This window comes from Polyodon spathula, chromosome 2 (assembly GCF_017654505.1).
Source record: "Polyodon spathula isolate WHYD16114869_AA chromosome 2, ASM1765450v1, whole genome shotgun sequence".
NCBI classification, from domain to species: domain Eukaryota; kingdom Metazoa; phylum Chordata; class Actinopteri; order Acipenseriformes; family Polyodontidae; genus Polyodon; species Polyodon spathula.
The window spans coordinates 84,550,547-84,572,456 of NC_054535.1; the positions used below are offsets into that span (position 1 = coordinate 84,550,547).

A 21,910-nucleotide genomic window follows, 5' to 3' on the forward strand; every position below is an offset into this window, starting at 1 on the left:
CACTAAAAATGCAAGGAAGATTATACATACAAAACAGACTCTCATCAATACGGTGTTCAACTTAAAAGTAACAACCTACATGCATACATGCAGATTAATACGTACCACATATCAGCTTCCTAATACCGTGCTATGTATACCCCAATTTAGATCTGTTTAATTACTTATTTTCCCATACAACAAGTGAAAGGTAAACAACTGTGTATATAGAAAAGGAAGGGAGTCACACTTGTAATATCAGATAAAGTAGATACCTGGGAGACTCAATAGGTGTACCCTCTTCCATCTGTTGTGATTCCAGTAACTGCTGAAGTTGACTCTGCAAGGTGACCCGTACAGTGGTTTGCCTGCAAAAATATTATCATTTACTTAAGAGACTTTGCAACCCCTTGGTATTGTTATTAACTATAAAAACAAAAATCAGATAATTCTGTATATTTGTTCACACTTAAAATCAACAATCCTGGTGTTTCTAATTCAACAGAACCATTATCCACCCAAGGTGGCATAAGTCAACTCACTTTTGAATCAAAGGAGGGAAAATATTTACATGATGTGAAACTGCAGTCCACTGAAGTAACTGAATAACTGAAGATAGCCCTGTATCTGGCATCTTGAAAGACCTTTAATCTATACAATGATGATTACACACCAACACCTACTGTACTGCTCATTTTAAGACCAAAATAATGTAGTATATTATAGTTGTGCAACACTTCGTTTTATTATTGAAAGCTAGTACATTAGCCATGGATGACTTTCTTTTAAAACAGGTTGTAAAAGATTTTTCAGGAGTTCTTAAGGTAATTGCAGAATGTTTGCTGTGTTTATCACTTACTCTTTCAGCTGTTTGGTTATTTTTACAACTTGAGATGCGAGGGACATACAGGTCTCCACAACTACCAGGTAACGAGAACAAGTGGTGTGTCCGTGTCGCTCGGCACTCTGGGAAGGCTTCTCTCCTTGTTGATTCTGAATGGTAACATTGGCACCATATTCAACCAGTGTCTATCGGGGGGGAAAAACAGCAACAACAACAAAAAAACACATGAGTAAAGAAATCCATGCAGACAATCCCAACGCTTTTAACTCAAGCATTAACACGAGTTATCTAAAAACTCAATCATAAGCCATACAGAAATAATAGGCAACTTTAATCAATTAAAACACATTTGTTAACTGCAAAATATTAAAAAGAACAGTAAGAAAATATTTTTCCTTTTTAAAATATTCAAATGGAGAAACAAAATCTTGTGTGGCTTCCAAGTGATTTTAGTTTTCCTATCTTAAAAAAAAAATAATGTTGTATTAAGTATTATTATTATTATTATTATTGTTTTTTTTACAGGGTTAAGGTATTTATAATACTTTACACTCAGAACTAACAGTGTTTCCCATTGAGACATTACAGAACATGATCAGAAACAAACTCCTTTATAAAATAAACAAATCTAAAAGAATTCAACAACAAAGCATAACTATCATAACAGTATTCCCTTGCTTAATGCAGTCCTCAGTGCCTCTGTAGATACATGCTGTTGTCACAAAACTGGTACCAGAAATTTCTAAGTTGTCTCACAAGAAACTCACAATTATCACCAACACACTTGACCAGAGGTATGCAGCCTTGGAAAATCCAGTCCAGTTCTTTGTTCCAACCATGTCATAAAGGATTTAATAATTGAACCAACTAATCCCCTTAATCAGACTTTAAAGTTAGTTGAAACTGTTCTAGACTGCTGACAAATATGCTTAAAAAAGTCTATAAATCACTTCACACCCTGTTTAATAAATCGAAGCAATTTAAAAATATCACTTCCCCGATTACTCAATCTGTCAAAGCTGGTCCTAGTGATCGCCTTTTCTATGTTTCAAGCTCACTGTATTATGCTTGTCCTATTTGGTGGAAGATAGGCATGTTACTGTACTTTAATTATTTTAAAATGCTGATACCTGAATGCACCCCAGATGCCCATGTTGAGAAGCGATATGAACTGCACTGTTGCCATACTGGTCAACTTCATCCAATGAAATCCCTTGTTCCTGCATGAACTGTAGTAACCACAAAATAATCTTTTCCTGTAAAGAAAATCAAATGACTCAGTCTCCCTGAAAATCGAATAAAACAGAACTTAAACAGATCCAAAACAAGATATTGGCTCTCTTATTATACGAGCAACAGCAACATTATACTGGCAAAGGCACTGAAAAAAAAAAAAAAATTGTAACATGAAAAATGCTGACTAAATTAATTAAAACCCCCGGAGATTTATTTATGTATTCAATTTAACATTTACACACACTGATTGAGATTAGTCATCTTGCTTCCAATGCTGTTTAGATTCCAATAGACTAGACTGGTGGATAAAAACCTACATCTCTACAAAACCCTATTGACAGGGTTGGCAGCATTTCAATCATGGGCACTGGTCACAGTATTACTGAATCCATGGAGCTTCAGGTGGTTAGTAATAACATGCAACTTTTACAACCACCTTGTGTGGAAATATACACAAGACTTTAATCTGTCTTGCTGTCTGGGCTTCAGGAGGTTTCTAACCCGCCAACAAGGACATCTCACCTTTGACAGCAATTTGAACAAATGGATTTGCTGGCAGTAAAAGTGAAATGAGTACTTAAACTGTGTAATGAATCAAAACCACTGTTCAAGACTGTTGATTCAACACTGCCAAATAGTATACAGTGGAACAATAGCCCAACAAAAAGAATGTTACTAACCTACAATACATATATTCAGAAAGTTTATCATGACAGTATGGCAGAGTATGGCAGTTGAAAAATGTTCAAGTATACTGTAGAGTTTTTATATACAGACTACCTAAAGTAATCATTTAAAAGTATGGCCCTTTGAAATATCATTAGTAAAAGTTATAAAAACCCAAAAACAAAACAAAGAGGATGAACTTCATGTGGTCTTACCTGTCCATAACATGCTGCATAATGGATAAGGCTTGGGTGGTCTCTAGTGCAGCTCAGTTCTGCTATAGCCTCCGTTTCACTCACCATCCAGCGTACGCATTCCAAATGTCCGTTCTGTATTTAACAAAGCAGTGCGTTTCAGTCTGTTTAGCATGCAATTAAAATAAATTGGGTTTATAAGTAATGTATTTAATATTGGTATGTGATTTCAATATAATGAATCTTTAAACTTGCACAGGCATGTCCAGGTTGCAAAGCCATTTTTGTTTGGTCTTAGTTTTACATTTATTATTAGAAAAGTAATAAAGCAGTACATGCCTATGGCCACTAGAGGAGGACAGGGCTGCACAATCTTAGCATTGCTTAACACTACTTGCTGGTGTCACCCACCTCTTGTGTGCCAGTTGTCTGGTTCTCACCAAGCATACATAAATTTTAAAAGGTTGGAGTACAAAATGGAAAGAAAAAATAAAAGCAGAGTTGGAAAATTTGGTTTACAAAATGGGTGGATGTCGGAGTTTATTTTTATTTTTTACATTCATAAGATCCACCAAATCACAAACCTGTATACATGTACAAAACCGTGGCAGTTAAAAGCTAGATTTTTAAATGGCACTGAAACTAAAGACAGCCTCATTTAGCTGGTAGGTTACACAGCACAGCATTACTGAAAGACCAAGAAAGGGCAACTGAGGCTTTATATGGCTGGTCTGGGTTATCGGACAGAAAATGGCTCTATTCTAAAATAATGCATGTTAAGAACGTATAAAGGACGGCAATTGACAAATCTTGCAATTTTTAACACAAGTTCCCAGCACCTGTGCATGAGTGTGGAGATTCCTTTGTATTTCCATTTTTGGATGCACTGTGTTATGCCAGCCTTATGCATTATTATTATTTTTTTTTATTTTTTTTTACATGACCAATGTAAACACCAGACTTAAAAAAATAAATAATAACAATAATTCAGCTTTTGGGACAGTTGTGTCTGGAATGTGGCTTAGGTCTTTTTATTTTGATGACCAAATACTTGTGGCGGGGGGATATAAATGATTATATTTTTATTTAAGAATCTGGATCTCAGATCAATGCATGAGGTAAGTGGACCTTAAATAAATAATGCTGGGAACCCCTTGTTTAAAACCTTCCTTAAAACTGTACCAAAACGTTTAATGCACCGATGTCAGAAGCTTCCAAAACATCAGTGTCAGCCTTCCTTACTAACCTTAATTGACAACCCAGCTGGAGTGAGCTGGTCACTATTCCGTTCATTTAGACAATCTTCTCCCATCAGTGAGGTGAGATGCTGTAAACATTCAGCATGTCCCTGTGAGGCTGAAATGTGCAACAGGTTGTTTCCATTCTCATCGTGGATCGTTTCCAGGTTATCGACTGCTAAATGTGGCTGGTTCCCATTGCAGAAGACAATTGACATAGTAGAAAACAGGATTACTCTGTTAAAATAACACTATACTGGCAAGTTGCTGTGACAGAAACTTACACAAATTATCATGCATGATCATCTTTCAGAAAAAAAAAAAAACCTCAAAAGGAAAGCATTTTATTGTAAAACTAGAATTTATTAAGTATACATTTAAACAACACAGAACAACATGTATCCAAAGGGTCTTGTAATGCAAGTAGGAACAGTTTTGGCCCATCATGAGCAGAAATATCACATTACTTCTATTGATGTTTAATGCAAATTTGATGACAGTTTGGTCTTGTGGTTAGAGAAAAGTATTTAGAGATCCTGGATTTGAAACAAAGCTGTAAAATGACATTGACGGACCACCTACCCTCAGCTGTCTGGGATGAGTCATGTCTAATATAATAATTTACCAATAAAAATATGACAAAAAAAAGTTAATTCATAAGGCACTAATTACTGTAGAATACTAGTGAAGCATACTGCTTTTTAAAAATGATTATTACAGTTGAACAAAGTGAGGCTTGTTCACATAATAACGTACTGTGTAGCATTTATTCCAGGGTGTATTCAATTCCTCCGGCACTGAGAAATGAACCACATTCTGCACAGCTAAGTAACTACTGCAAATGTGCTACTTTTGGGCTTTTCAGGGTGAACGTGAGGTTCGCTGAACTCGTCTGCATATTATAATGTGCATTCAGATCTGTTTCTATGGCAACACATTAGCATGGTGTTTGAACAGAGGGCTGGAACTAACTTAAACCTTCACTCTGGGTCAAAGGAGACTTGCGCTTCAATGTGCACCTCTGTCTGTGAATGCTGCTGCAACAGCTTGACACAAACACTGCTGAATAATAATGAGAACATTTCAGAGCACTCTCTGTTCTCATGCATGGAGCTTCAAAAGCTGTGCTAATCTCTGAATAGCTGTGGCCAATTGAACTAAAAACAACGTGCACACATAATACTTCCTTTTCTACATCTGATGTGATATTAAATACGAAATGTGTATTTCTAATATTTTTTTTTCTAAAAAGGAACAGCTTTCCATTTAAGGCAATTATTTATACTGCAATTAATTAACCAGGTCAAAGGCAGTTCAGTACAGTACCAGGAGTCCTTCTGTTAGCTCAATAAATAATGAAGTGAAAGACTTTCCCATCCATACATTACGTAGGTAGTATACTATTGTGCATACTCACCAACAATGAAATCTGCCCTTCTTTGACAATGTTAAGGATGCTTTTGACTTTCTTTGCATCCTCGTTCCTCTCTCCCCGTCCTCCCATGTTACTCCAGGTCCTGTTGCTGGTTTCGTCCACATTGCTCTCACCAGCTGGACTCTGCAGCTGGAAAATCCTGGGCAGGCAGTTTGGCATCGTCTTGTCAGCCTTATGTACACGAGAATCAGCAAACGTCCTGTTCGTGAAGCTTTTACCTTGGGCTTCAGCTTCACAGACTGAGCCACATGTAAACAGATTCTGGGAAAGCTCTAATCCTCCAGCCGAGTGCCTGTTCTGTTCTGGGACAATGGCTTGTGCCTTTCTGAGCTCTGAGCTTTTCACCGGGGACATCACACAGAACTGTGTTACACTGGCTGGCACATTCTCAGAATTTATTCCGGAGCCAGGCTTGCTATGAAATGTGTCACTTGAACCAATACCCACAGTCCTTTTCTCAGGAACTACCTTTGACAATGTGGAGAGCTGCTGGTTCGACTTAATGTAGGGCACATCCAGGATTTCATCCATGTCCAAGTCATAATGCTCAGGCTCCCCAAACAAGACCCCAGAGCTAACATCTTTACCTTTGAAGCCTTGGCCCTCGCTGGGAGAGGCACTGGCTGGCTGAGGTAGCTTTTCTGATGTGTGTTCTTTGTGGTATTCTCCTTTTTGGTCCTGCTGGTCAGTGTCAGTTTCATTTTCAGAGGTTTCAGGTTGATGTTTGAGAGGAGAAACCCTTTTCACAGGTCTAAACTTACTGCACACTTCTGCAATGCCAGTTGGTTTTAATCCATTACCACCAAGTGTTGACACTCCAGAATTCCAGTTTGTACCTGAAACTAAAGTAAAACACACAAGAGTCAGAAAGTAGTGCAGTCGTTAACACTAAGCACTACACCTTAGAATTGAAGTAGCATACAAATGTATTATGCTTTAATCACTGCCACCCTGAAACCCAAATAAAACACAACACCCTGCAATATTATAATGTATTTGCATATCACTATGCTTTCATTTTGTGAATCTAGTTTAAAGATGTAAAATCCACCCTGTGGATTGCAGGAATGTGCTGTACCTGCTTATGCTACCTGCACTGTGTGTGTTCAGTGTGGAAGTACTGCACTTACTGTGGGATTTAATCCACAGTAAAATGTATATCCAGGGTAATAGTTAAACTGTTGACAGATATGCAAGAATTATAATACTAATACATTATCAAGACCAAAATGGCTACTGCATCCTGGCACCATAGCTGCCATTTTCACTGGGAAAAATTAACAAAAACAAACAAAAAAAATCTTCTAAACCTGCACTTCAAAGCAAGTAGAATTTATCGTTCCAGTTTCCTACTGATCCGTACTGAACTCCTTCCTAATCCCTCTGTCTGTTTAAAAGAGATTGTTGCACAAATAGACCGGCACTGCTGGTAGATATAAATCCTCACTGGTCAGCCCTTCTTCAAATAACAGAGTCTCTCTCTTACTATATAGTAAAACAAGCCAAAGCATCAGATGACCACAGCTCAATACTGGTTCAGAATTCTAATAACATTGTTCCTCTTGTGGTTGTAATAAAAATTTCTTATGTTCTATCACATCACATCACACACACACAAAATAAAAAATGACACCTATCATGTGTCTTAAATTAATACAACCTTCCCATAAAACCAGAACAGGGAAGTGAACCTTGACTGCACAACATTTTAATTATAAATAACCTTATCCATGCAACCTTAACTTCACCATAAATAAATAATATAAAGCACTTATCTAGTTTCTGCCCAATTTCAAAATTGTTTTCTCATACTGTTGGCATGTAATTATTGTCAACTGTAGCTAAATTAACATTAGAATTACTATGTGACTTACCTTTACAGCATAGCAAAATGATCAGGCATTTGTAGCCTTGAAACATTTGAACAACCCAGAGGTTTAATACAAAGAATCAACTTTTTTTTGTTTTGTTTGTTTGTTTGTTTTTTACTTGTGTATTGTGTAAGATTTTAGGAGTTCACAAAGGGCTGCACTTTTATATTTGTTTTATTTACATGTTAAATTCTTTTCAAATGATATATGAAAATGAATGCCATATGTTTCCCAGCTGTTTTGATCTGACAGGCACCATTAAAGACTGCAAGAAAATTAATTCTGTCTGGACCTTATAAAAACATATTTTTTCTACAGACAGGTCTAGACACTAACAGAGTGAGCAGTACATCGAACCCTATGTAATCCTTCTCATTGTTGTTATCATTCTTTCTAAATTTGTAACAAATGCTTTCAAAAGACAAAGTTAATGGGAGTCAGTGGACAGCACAGAACGTTTGCAAGTTAAATGTCAATTACAATACCATACGTTTTTACACTCCCACAGTTTAGTGTACTAGGCAAAATAAATAAGTGAGAACAGCAACTTAATAAAGTATTTCAGTAACATACACCCTGCCAAAGATATCTATAACACATTCCTACTGACCATATGTAGAAAAAAAAACTGGCAAGCAACAACTCTGACAGACTAACATTGAGATTTGCAGGTCCTTCTGTGTCCTGCACAAAATACTAATGTTTCATGAAAAATAAGTGATAACTCCCTGGCTGGCAAACAGACTGAGACAGAGTTCCACTCCCATCGTCCCCAAAGTAATTAGAAGTAATACAGTAATCACTAAAAATGATTGCACATCCCGCTAGATGTAGAACCATTCAAACAGCTTGCAGACTCATCACTAGAAATCAATACAGTCTTTGTCTGCCCATGATGGCTCCAGACCTCACTGACAGTGTGACAGTAGGGGTTTCTAAATGTATTTTCAGTCTCTTAAGATGGTAATTACTTGAGAGGCTTGTCACAAAAAAGAAAATGACATCAGTAAATCAGATGAGTTTGCCATTAGTTACATACCTAGGCATGTATTACAGATGCCCACTGCCGTACAACATACCCCCTTTGCAATATCAAGCAGTGGATAATACAGCTAACATAACGCCAGAAAATCTCTTGAGTTTGGGTATTATAAGAACAAAGCTTATCCCCCATGATTACCAACTTCAAAGTTTAATTATAATCGGCTGCAGCAGCTGTGTGCTGGGGGTTTGGCAAAATGAAAGCTCTGAGTCACCAGTTTGATTCCTGTCCAAGTTGGTAGACATCACAGTTACAGCATTTAGGTGAACGGTCTCTGCAAATTGTTATATGTTTGAGTAAACAGAGTGGTCACTATAAATACTTTGTAATTGGCTGTATTTAGTCAGAGGTGCTATTTGATGCTAGATCACTTATTGACCGCTTGAAAAACAGGATATAAAAAGATACAAGATATATTCTTTGTATATTGTATCTATGCCATATCTTTGTATACTGTATCTATGACATATTCCTTACACCTCTGCATGCCACAATTAATGTTTAAAAGAATGATAAAAATAGCCAGAAATATTTTAGATATTTAGGAGAGATATTTTTTTATTTATCCAGTGCTTTGTTTACATAGCTGTTTTCGAGCATAACATATTTATATACTCTTGTTTCCAAAAAACGTCAGCGTCTTTTTGATTTTAATTTCAACCTTCATCTGACAGATGAAGGTCTGCCTGCTACAATCAGGATATTCCCCCTCTATTCCTGCTGGTCCCCAATGCTGGATACAACTGTGTTGTCTGCTTTAATTGTGTTAGTGGCATTCTTACCTTCTTTTGACTGGCCCTGTTTATCTTTATATAAATGAGTAGTAAGCCCTCTGAACTTTATTTGGGTTATCCAAAGATCTGTTTTGGGGTTTATTTTTTTCTTGTTTTTGTTCCATGTATTTTTTTTTGTAGCAGTGTTGCTTGTACCAATCTTATTGCTGAGGCAATCCGGGTTATGCTTTAAGTGTGAATGTGCTACAGCTGTAAATTTTTAGATTACTAAATAGCTGCTGTAAATAAAATTCAAAACAGGCAGCAAGCGAGTGGCCTTTCATCATCGCTGCTGATGTTACATGGAGCCATGGCATAAAGTAACATACAGCAAGACTGATAAGTACAGACCTTACACAGTTTAAACAGTAGTACAACTGTATTTTAATAGTAAATGTTTCAGCTTGTTAGTTTTTTAATATAATAAATGTAATTGTAATATTCTGTAATTAATTTAAAACGGCCTAAAAAGTATTTTTTTTTTTTTGTTTACTGCCTCTCCCCCCCAACTCCACCCCACCCCAGAAAATAAATGTTTTCTTCATGTTTACAAATATTTAATTTAAATGTCATTCAAGTCAAATACAATGTTATCAGTTATAGCATGAGGATAAATACTGAAATCTGAAAGTAGTCTTCCACATTTGAAACTGAAAACTTAACACAATCAAATGTTTTCCTATTTCACATTTAAAACAATGTAGAGATGTGGGTATGTGACAGACTGTAAAATGGGATTTACATGCATTAACCTATCACTGTTTCAACTGACCCTTGCTTTGAATATTCACTGCGTTTCTTATGGTATTACTGTAACTGCCAGGCAAGTGCAATTTGTATTTGATTTCAAACTATATGTAACATTACATGGCAGTTAATAATGAAAAGCAGCAAAATAGGCAGTGATCAGAGGGTGGCGCTGTTGTACAATATTACTGAATCATCCCACTGCAGGTACAGTTAAACCTGGATGAGCATTTCTGGTTGCAAAAGACAGATGGCTGCTTATTCAAGATGCCTCTGCCATTCACTTGTATAGAACAAAAGAAAACGTGTTCTTGGGTATGCTGGAGTTAAAGTGATGGTACTGTAGTAACAAATTAATTCCATACATTTTCCCCATAGTGCAATTACATTTTTATATGTCTCAAATATGCATTATTTTTTATTTTGAAATGCAATACATTGTACTACACTAAGTTATCTCTATTAGTTTTCTCAGGAACTGAAGATTACAGAACAAGGCAGGTTTACTGCTAGCAGTGTTTAATGATAAATTTGCACGTCTGTGAAATTGACAGTACTCTTGTAACAAAATCTCATTTTGAAAAGTTTGACTGGTACCTCTATGCCAACATTTATGTAAAAGCATTATAGCACGTTATGAATAAAGTTACTGCCCCCCCCCCCCCCAAAAAAAAAATATTATAAAATGGATTAGTCATTCACACTGTCATTTTCCCCACAGCTTCCACTGCTTAAAAAACTAGTCTCTTTATCACACTCAATCTCCACCATGATTCTTAACCCCTTTCACAGTTACTCAATAGCTTTGAGCTGCTCTAATTGGCAGAATACAAAGTTCTGACCTTCACAGTGACCACCTGCTATTAACTAATTCAATTTAAGAGTTTATTTTCATCCTGAATTATTATCTTGCTTGCATTTCAATTCTACAATCTTTTGTCTTCAACCAAATGGTAGTGTTACACAATACACAGACAAGGACAGTATATCCTACAGGCATAATGATTGAATTGTTGTCACTGGATGTGTTTCAAATTGAACTTTTATACACCGAATGCACTATGAATGTGGTACCTTGTCTTTCTTCATTCTGAGAATCGCATCTTCTGCACAGCTCAGGGATGGTCTTCAGAGACGTCACTGAATACTAAAGAGCAATAAAAGGTCATTGATAAATGGTGACAACATGTGTTAGAGTACATATTGAGACGAAAAAATACACAGGTAAAACTTAACCATCACTTGCACGATCCCTTTAAAAGCATCATTATACAGGACTGGGGCCAGTGCATCCAAGAACAGATCCTATGCACTTCTGGCACAAATACTTAAAGCTGAAATTCTTTTACACTTTTACATGTTGTCAGAATGTAGCCGCTTGTCTCATTCATGCTGGGGATGAAGATGGGAAACAAATCTTTGTAATTAAAAAAAAAAAAAAAAAGTACCATTGTTTCTAACAGGATTTGTAACTGTACTGCAGACCAGAATAATGGGAAGACATCCTAAAGCAACCCAGCACCACTAAAGTATGCATATTTAATCCAATGCACTCTGTGTGTCAGCTCTCTGTCCAAAGATATATAATGCCATATTATCAAAGTATGTATAAAAACAAGAACCAAACAACTAAAGTATGGGTTGCCAATATTTAAATACTCTGTCGTGTTTATTCTCTATCATTATATATTGTTATTTCTGCTTAGACCATTATCTGCCAAGCTTATTATTACCTATAAGAACTAAATGTTTCTGACTTAGGCTTCAGTGCACAGTACTAATAAGTTTTTTTTTTTTTTTTCTGCAATAGTTTATTGAGCATGGTGAATACTAAATCAGACTAACTAACTGCTTTGTGTCACAGTAATTAAGCAGTGTGCCAGGGTTTCATTAGCAGCAGACAGCAGGAGGATTTAGGGGGTCGCCTATTATAAGTAAACACCAGGTTGTTGCATAACAAATACCTAATAAATAATTCAGTGGGGTTTTGGTATGCCAGTTACTCATTCTTAAGTACAGCACGCATCTTGAATTTATTTTCAGTTTGGATTATAGTATAAAATTGCATTTTTCATCTGATGATGTCAGCCTGGTTCTGGACCATGAGTTAGGGGAGACTCCACATTTACTTCAACCCCAAATGAGCTACAGAAATGCGCTACAGTGCATAGGCTTAACATCAACTCTAAATACTACCAGTTAACTTTTGTACTGTACCCCAGTTCACTTAATTCGGTTGTTACCTATTTAATATATCTGAATACTGAACTTTTAAAGTAACTGATATTGAATTCACATTCCCCTAAAAGGATTGTTCCCAAATCTTTCCATCCTTGGTAGAACATCCTAATGTTGTATTTTCAACATCATAATGCAGCATGATTAATAAGTCTCTCTGAGACTGATGAAATAATTAAAAAAAAAAAAAAAAAAACATGGTGGAGAAATGCAGCAACATACTTTGAAATGTGGATATAAATATTAAAATATGTTAATGCTTCTGTAAATCCTAATATTGAGTGTTTCACTTGATGCATTGTAGACTTGATGTTTTCCATTAGTTCTTTTTCTTTAGAAAATGTCCTCCCAGATATAATTTTGACTTAATTTTACTGTATAACATACATTAATATAGCAGACATGTGTCACACTAGTAGCATTAGATTATCTGACAATTTATGCGCACTCTGAATGTGTTTTTTTTATTTATTTTTTATTATATTTATTTTAAGGGGCTTTGATATATTCCACCTGGATAATATTATAATAAGCTTTATAATTATTGTCATATCAGCTGACATTTCACAAAATGTATCTATAAATATGAAGCCTCCCTACACTTCAATTCTATACTGCAAGTTATACATTCTAGCATCTAAATGGAAGATCAGCTGCAATGCATTTGAAGTATTTCTAAAATGTGCTGCACATATTCCCTTTCTTTGGTGTTTTATGAGCATGAGAAACTAATTGCAGATATGAAAATATTCCTTCAAAAGATGAGGATGAAGTATTTATAGTAATAATTTAAACCAGATGTAGTTACAGTCTAGGCCTACAGGTACAGTATAAGCATCAGAGTGGCATGCTAGTACTGACTACTGATAACAAAATTAAGCAACTTCAATATACCATGCGAATAGCAGTAGGTTTCACATTATGGATTTATATGATTCTGAAGAAGTACTCAAAGACAGTGTATCACAACATCACCGCGAGTCCAAGAACGTGCAGACCATTACAGTAACTGCCCATAACAGCGCGACGACATCACTGCGCCGAACTACAATTCAATTCCCAGAAGACTCTGCAAAGTTCACAAACATGTCACTTACCAGGAACTCCCCCCACCCTCCTCAGTATGCAAGTTTTAATGTGACTTAGCAGTGTCAGTAAGACTTATATTGCACAATTGCAAAGCAATTGAGTACCAGGTTTGATGAAGATCTCTCGCAGATCGAAAGGTTGATCTTGGGTATAATACAAAATATAAACACTTTAGAGAATAATATATAAGTGTGCGGGTACTATGTTTGATTAACTTTAAAATCTTTCTACCCTGCACCTTGAAAGACTTTGGACTTTTCATATGTTTTCTTTGTTTACTAGCAGCCCCCCATCCCATTTCTCAGTGCATCCATTTCTCAAGGAAGAAATTAACAGTGGATGTTGTTGCCGTTATTTTGGCCACAAAACTGTCTTTGGTGTTTCTTTTGTCTGTCATCGCCACATTATGTAGAAACGTTCATTTGCCCGTTTGGAAGGGCACCTAAAAATGTAATCCTGTAAGTTGCTGGAAAATAGACTTATACTCTGTGTGTGTGTGTGTGTATACAGTAGTCATCCAAAGTTTACAAACCATAATTTATGGAAGTGTAACACCTTCAAATTAATGTTGAATACATGCATGTCGTACATTCCTAAAAACACCCTTATTTATTTATGGTAAATATATGTAGATGGTACATTTCTAAAGCCTCCTATTCTGTTTTCTAACATAAAACAGTTCCAAAAGTTCCAAAACAAAAAACTGTCAGTTCAGCTTGTTCCTTACATACTGCTTTGTTTGTGTTGTACTCTTGTAGCCCTGAATAAATATCTTTTCAAAGAAACAAGACATAACCATTTAATGTGTGCAACAGAAGCATACATTGGGATACTTCTGACAAACAACTGTGGATATCGGCCCACTGCAGTATAGGCTGAGCCCTTGAGGGTGGAAGACTCACTCAAATAGACATGAATGCACAATTAAATTACAATAATAATAATATTAATAATAATAATAACAATAAGCTTCTGCTGGGAACTCAGACACAGGGGAATGGAGAAGAGCTGCATGTCTCACGCTGTCACTGGAAGAATTGGATCAAGCTTGCGCCTTTGACAATTCAAAAATATTAGCGGATGTAAATATCTCTGATTTATTTGTAAGGGTCTTTTAATAGAGACTTGTATTAGAAATAGTGTACAGACCCTGATTAGCAGTAGTACTATAATAATAATAATAATAATAATAACAACAACAACAGCTATGTACCATGCAAGTACATAAAGGGGAATTATCTGACTACAACATTTTCATTTCAAACAACAAAAGCAAACTCGCTCTAGATAAAAACGTCATGCTAGAAAGAAAACACGTGCTGAGTATCTTATCATTTTGCAACAGGTGAAAAACAAAAAATATGCAGCCCAACTACATAAAAAATGCTCACGGAAACATTATTTTATTGCATGGAGGTTTTGCTTATCGTATTTACCAGTCTAGTTATGACAGAGCTGTATGAGAAATCTTCTGCAATCAGAAAATCTGTGGTGAATCCCGCTCTCACTGTGTCGTGTGGCAATGTTACTGTTAAGTGACGCTTTGGTGAACTTCGCAGAGTCTTCTGGGAATTGTAGTTCGTCGTGGTGATGTCGTAGCGCCGTTATGGGCAGTCGCTGTGATGTCGTAGCGCCGTTATGGGCAGTCGCTGTGATGTCGTGGCGCCGTTATGGGCAGTCGCTGTGATGTCGTAGCGCCGTTATGGGCAGTCGCTGTGATGTCGTAGCGCCGTTATGGGCAGTCGCTGTAATGTCGAAGCGCTGTAATGCCTGTTGCGGTGATGTAGGCACGGTTTTGGACTCTCTGATATGTCATCTAACCCAAAAACAGAATTATTTATAGGCACAGCAGAGGGCAATATGCTAATGCATGCGTTGTTTTGAATCTATGTGATTGCCAGTCACTTCAGGCACAATCGAGTTTAAAATTACATTGTGCACTGTTTAGTTAATGTGAATAGAGCATACTTGCCCAGGACTGCAATCCCACAATGCACTGTTTATAGTTTAAATCGGTACTCCTCACAATACAGCAGTAAGCAATTGAAGGAACATTTGCTTCCAAGCTTTTTTTTTTTTTTTTAATTGCTCAATTGCCATTTATTGGTACTCCAGTGTACAGAGAAATAAATGCAGCTTCTATTGGTATGAAATCAGCACATTTTAAATAGGCGTAACGTGCCGACAAAAAAAAAAACACCTTTAAATGAATTACTTGCATTGCTACTGTGTGTTACAGATTGACTGAAAATCGTTCAAAATAATTGACTAACATATTTCCAACTGTGGCTGTTTTCTTTGTAACTTTTGTGATCAATAATGTGATAGTGTGCTTTGTCTCATTCAAAGTCCCTGGCGACTAATTAAAGGATTCCACTTCTTTCAAAAAGGGGACAGGGTGCATTAACATATCCTTTAGTTCTCTGCACATTTATGTGCTTCTATTTAATTCAAAGTCAGAATATTTTTCTGTGTCAAGGCTCCTTGAAACAACTTTCTTGTGCTCAGGGAACCTATTCCCTATGCAGTGTCCCTCTGTGGGGAAAAAGGTAGCTGTTTGTTTCCAGCTGGTGCAGGTCCCTTAATTGCAAGCTCCATAATTGAGCTGTAATTAGAACGCTGCTCTTTGCCTTGAACAACTGCAGGTAATCAATCTTTCCCATGTAGGGGTTATTTTGAATTTCTGCAACATCAGAAAAGGTTCTTGTATCAACAATGCTACTACATGCATATTCAATTAAAATTCCCCGACATTAGTACACCATGTATATTATGGAAAATATCTTACATAAATACTTCAGAGCTAATGCATTATAATCTCATCCATAAAGCAGTCGCAGAACAACAGCACTGTATCACACAAACATGTTTGAAAGAAAAGGCATTTTGCAGTTGAAGAAGCCATGAGGCTACTTCTGTTGAATTTCACTAAGAGTTTATGGCAGTGTATTAATTTATAATCACTATGCGTAATGCATTCCTTTGTATTTATGCAGAGCTATTGAACAACGGTTCACTTCAAAAATAGTTTAAAAGAAAATAGCCACATTTCCAACCAGATAATGTACTTAAAATTAGCATCTACGTAGTCTCCCCCATAAAACATAAAATACAGAATCCATTTGTTTAAATGGGAACACGTGAACACTTTTCTCCTGTGGCATGGTCTGTATAACCTTGGAACAAATGGGCAACATCCAATCAATACATGCAAAGGTTCCAAAGATAGTCTTCATTAGCCAGAATAAGTAGGTCACCATGCCCTACAGTATAGTCTAACACTGCAAAAGGATTAGTGCTACAGTAATGAATGGCAATAGTATGTACTGTACATATAAGCACCCACAATATTGGGGATAATAAACTGTATTGCCGTCTAAATTCACTGTTCATCTTCATTGTTCAATCTTCATTGTTGGTAAACTTTCTAATAGATAACTAAACAATAACTCCAATCAATACTGCAAACCATAAAACAAATCTAATACATGAATATATATGTGCTAATATTTCTATTCATATTATTTGTATATTAATTAGTTATATCAGGGTTGTCTTTCTGTAAAGTTACTTGGTTCTGAAAGAGTTAATCTTTATTTTTATTACTGTAATTATGAACACACAGTACAGTAATAAAACATGTAATTATACATATTTGCAAAACCAGCATGATAAACAGTGACATTAAAAAATACTGTACTTACTGCTAAATCATCACTAAAGTCAATTTCGTCCAAATCCAAGTACTCAGGAGCATCCATTATTTATCTGCAGAAGCATTATGTGAAGTTCCTGTGGGTCAAGTAAAGCATCAGATTAGCACAAACAAGTACATCCAAACAAAGAACATGGTTATACTGTACTCACCCATTTGCACGAAGGTATATTACATATGGTTTGTAATTTTACTATACATCCAGTTTTGTCAATTGCAACACTGTAAAAGCTTACCCGTGAATAGCTACAGTAAAGTAGTACAGCAGATTGAACTCCTGGCCCATTCTTTTTGCATAATGGGACAGTTCCAGCACTGTGAGGTTCAATCTGAAGTTACACGTTCACGTCACCCCAGATCTCACACTCAGAGCAAAGCTTTCCCTTTCGTATAATCTCCTTACACCACATAATACCCTGAGCCCGGGTGCCATGAAACAGCCTCATCCAGGGACAGTGCTAGTATTGCTACACATTCTTTACATTCCAGAAATCCCCCCAGACCAGGAGCCTGATTCTGTAAATGAGCATAAAAAATAACAAATGCTAAGGATATTTAGACCAAGTAATGTCAACAATTCTCTGTTACGCTGGAGTTATGGGAGTAGTAAAAAAAAAAAAAAAAAAGTGTATGTCAAGGAAAACATAGAAATGAAAGGTGGCAATTATAATAAAACATTGTTGGGTTCTGAATACCCAATAAATCAATTCCCAGGATTGAAAAAGAAAAATAAGGGAGTATGTACTGTAGATAAAGAAAACTGTGATTCTCTAAAATATTTAATGATATACTATAATATGTCTATATGTACCTAACAGCGATGGTAACATCTTATTATTATTGAGAACTATATTTATAAAACAGAAAATGTAAAGTCTGACACAAACTGAACTTTCGCAATAGTATGTTTTTATTAAATATTAACCAATTTATATTTTACAAACATTTTACAGGAAGAATACACAAATATAAATTCAAATATGGATTTTAGAATGCACATTTCATTAAAAAAGAAAGACAGGGTGTGGCTGGCATACAAAATAAGCATTATTCCTGTAAAGAAAATGGTGCTGCGTACTGTGCAAGTCTTTAGACTGGAGGAGATGTAACATAGCAACTCTTTTTATTGCTTTATTTATTGAACCCCTAAGCAATAGAGCTGGGTCCCAAATAGGCTGCAACAATGATGTATCTGATTAGCTGTTATGAATCATCACAGGTAGACAGAATATATAGCACTGCCTCATCTTTATAGACCAATACTATCTGAACATCCAGCAAATGTCAGTCACAAGATGATGAAAACAAAACAAAAAATGTTGGACAGTTTGTTTTTTTTATATAGCACAGCAGATGCATTTAAAAAAAAATAACAAAAGGGGCCTAGTTTACAACATGCAGGGGGGTTCAATTTTCTATCATTTAGAAAAAACATTTTTGGGCATAAATACAATAAAATTAGATGAAAGCTATATTACTGTAAACCTGGTTTGCATACAAGGTAGACTGTAAAATAAAATCAGTTCTGGGTCACAGCTGGAATCAATTCCCAAGGTGACCAAACCTCAGCATGCTTACAAATCCCAGAATGGAAAATTAATATATCTGTACGGTTCCAATAGATTTCAGATGCACCAACCAAGGAATCACTATTTTCCATTTAAAACAATTATACTATTACATGACACTCATTAAAAATAACCATCACCCAACTGTAAATTCCCAATATCAGAAAAAAACATTTCAAATGCATTTTCCAAAATGATTATTACATTGACTGCAGCAGCACAAAGTTTCTAATTTCACAGTAAGCTAAAACCATTGCAATACCTAGAACTACTATCAAATTATCCCTATGAAGTGGATTTATTAACTCTGAGCAATGCATAGTACTTTATCATGTATTATGAACATTTTATACATGAAATAGTGTGTACAACTATATTGCATTTATATTATGATTAAAAAGGACAGAAATAAGGGGCTAGGAAAAAAGTAACAATAAGGCATTGTTCAGAAAAACTGTGAAGCTGTCATAGCTAGCTGTCCATCTTAAACTGATATGCAATGATTAGTATTCCATTCTTTCAAGAGTTATGAAACACTTACACAGGAGCTTTTCATATACTTCTACCCTGTAACAATGAAAAATAATTTTAAAAAATGACTACAAACTATATAAATTACACCAACATTCTATAATTCTACTATAGAAGCTTCTTTGCTATTTATTTGTAAAGAATATGGATTATAAAGTATTCATTTAAAACAACTGATATCTATCTATGATTACAATTTACAATGATTTATTTATTTAAAATATAGCCTGATTATCATTTGTAAAAACCCTAATATTTACATGTACAGATCTTGAATTGTTGTAATGATGCAAAATAATGTTCTTACTGTTTTTACTGCTCTTGTACAAAAGTGAAACATTGTTGACTTCAAGGCAAGAATCCTATCTCATACCCTATTTCATACCTACCTTTGTATTTAAGGGCTGTACAGTAGTTGCAGTGGAAAGACTGGATTCTACTGGCACAACTATAGGTGACCATTTTAGAATATTTGTTTGTTACCTCATTTTCCATTACTGCTCCTTACAGGTCAACAGTATACTGTACACATAATGCCTTAGCTGGTACTCTTAGGACATCCACTTCTTTCTCAATAACATATTTACTCAGCATAGGGTGAGCTCAATACAGTGGCAGGTGGGGGACTCTGCTGTACAGGCTTTGAAAAGCATGACGGTCTCAAACACTGCCTCACTTTGCTGCTAATAGCGATACAAATATAAGGGCTGAGAGCAGAATAGGCAGAAGACAGTACAGCAAGTATCACAGGAATGAAGTAATAAGAATCTAACTTATCTAAGAACTGCAACAAAGCAAAATGGGAAACCCACAAACCAATCAGAAGAAACACAAGAGGCAAAATAAGCTTGGAAGCCATGAAAATTTCACTCTCTGCTTTGTCTTCACCGATCCAGATGTCTCCATAAGTTGCAACGCGATGTTCTTTCAGAAGCATCACTATCCGGATGCTGACAAGAAGCAAAACTATCAGGGGCCCCAAGTCCACAGCAGTCAAAATCACCAGTGCATATACGTGGTGCACTATAAGGCTGGTATAGTTGACCTGGCACGAAGTGTAGACCTGGTTTGATGAGTAAGAAGCATTAGAGATTTTTTCTGCTTTATCTGCGTATATCAAGAGAGGAGAGCTGACTCCCAATCCAATTGCCCACAGCACCAACATTACTACAAGATGTATTGTTTGTCGACTCACTCTGGGGGTTGAAGTTGCTGGATGTACCACCCGGTCAAGCCTAACAATATAGAACAGTGCCACATAGAGGGTAAACCAGATGGCAAGCATGTTCGTAAGGGCAAAGGTGAACTTGAAGATTTTGCAGCCAGCCATATCGAATATCACCACACCGCCCACACTGTAGATGATACTCAGCACGTTTACCACCATGATCCTGGTCAAATGAATGACAGCAATGTTAAGAAGCAACATGCATGATGTCCTTCGTCGTCCAGCTAAGCATTTACAAGCACCATGGAGCAGCACGCTGTTTCCTACCAACCCAATCAAGCCAAGGGCAAGGTATACAACTAGTTCAAGCATTGCTGAAAAGACAAACATTATCAAATAGAAGTAGGCAGCTTTCTAAATTAAAAATCCGTCCTTAGATCTCCAGAAAGTACTCAGTAACCAGTTGTGTGAGATGAATAAACATGCAGTTCATTCCCTGCTCTACAGTACACTATATTGTCGTCCCTCCCCACCTCCTTTACTGAAACAGGCAAAAACAAACCTGAACAGTAAACATAATTAAAACTCCTCCTGCTTCACTGAAAAAACAAGCCTCTTGTGACAATGCATTATATATTCCCCAGGGTCAGATCACATTGCATGCAATGTTATTAACAGATTTTGAAACATTTTATGGCTCCCCAGTAGAAATGTGCTTCTTAAATTCGGGTTTTTACATATTTTGGTCAAGGTATTTCTAAATGGAAGAATAAAATATAGTTTTACTTGTCTAGGAAACTGTGCTTCAGAGGACATAGTGTACTGTAGTGTGAGGCTTACTGTAGCTGCACGCTTTACAAGATCCCAGTTAAGTTAACTATAAGGAAGCATTTTTCTGTTTTAGTATACTGTAAGAAAAATGCATAGTCTGACAAAGCAACTTTTCAAATTTGCTTCGGAATTGTAATCTAGAATTACTGTATTTGTCCCAGGATGTAATTAGTGTGAATGCCTGATGCCAACCAATGCATATTATCTTGACCTTTCACTTGGGCTACTGTTTTCTCAGCAATGTTTTCCGACAGTTTTGCAGCACACTGAATAAATACTTGCATCACAAATCAAAATTGACATTTGCTGCTAAGTTTATTTTGCTAATGAGCACTATCCACATTAAGATTGTTTTATTAGTTCTCCCTCCAATTGTGAACATTGTTTAATTTGGTCCTCAATGCACACCGCCAGAAATCCATAATGACAACAGTCAAGTCACGTTAAATAAATCACCCTCCCCTGTAAAAACAATGTTTCTCAGGGTAAAACAAAGGCCAAAACCAAAATGGTACAAGTTACAGTATCACCCAGCTATACTTTAACACTTCTGTTTTAAAAACATGCCCATATAAGGACAAAAGATCCAGTTACTTTTCAGTATTTATTCAGGAGCTGGGTACACTTACCGGTAGTTGTGTGTACCAGTACAGTGTCTTACTGTAGATAAAATATGTCTTTAAAGTACCTACCCTTCAGTTGAAACATTACTCCAAAATACTGTTATTTTTGGTTCTACAGCATG

At 36.1% G+C, this 21,910-nt stretch overlaps 2 protein-coding genes across 5 annotated transcripts in view; both read right to left on the bottom strand.

Moving 5' to 3' along the window:
- LOC121302539 (synphilin-1-like) overlaps nt 1–21,910 on the bottom strand; it is a 47,992-nt gene that overhangs the window by 8,291 nt on the left and 17,791 nt on the right. For 3 of the 4 annotated variants that reach the window (XM_041232533.1, XM_041232539.1, XM_041232557.1), the window contains exons 2-9: nt 17,057–17,144; nt 11,100–11,172; nt 5,575–6,434; nt 4,166–4,345; nt 2,941–3,054; nt 1,954–2,079; nt 839–1,008; nt 255–347 (exon numbers count right to left, since the gene is read on the bottom strand). In XM_041232533.1, the coding sequence (XP_041088467.1) occupies nt 255–347; nt 839–1,008; nt 1,954–2,079; nt 2,941–3,054; nt 4,166–4,345; nt 5,575–6,434; nt 11,100–11,172; nt 17,057–17,113 (1,673 nt within the window). In that variant the 5' untranslated portion in view covers nt 17,114–17,144. The remainder of the gene's footprint in view (nt 1–254; nt 348–838; nt 1,009–1,953; nt 2,080–2,940; nt 3,055–4,165; nt 4,346–5,574; nt 6,435–11,099; nt 11,173–17,056; nt 17,145–21,910) is intronic. The other variant, XM_041232548.1, reaches the window with a different exon arrangement.
- On the bottom strand, nt 19,750–20,553 carry LOC121327043 (olfactory receptor class A-like protein 4). The gene has a single exon (XM_041270828.1). The coding sequence runs from the start codon at nt 20,551–20,553 to the stop codon at nt 19,750–19,752; it is 804 nt and encodes a 267-aa protein (XP_041126762.1).

Bases quoted from the DNA above. Each gene is read 5' to 3' on its own strand.
- LOC121327043 (XM_041270828.1), bottom strand. From the start codon at position 20,553: ATGGTGGTAAACGTGCTGAGTATCATCTACAGTGTGGGCGGTGTGGTG.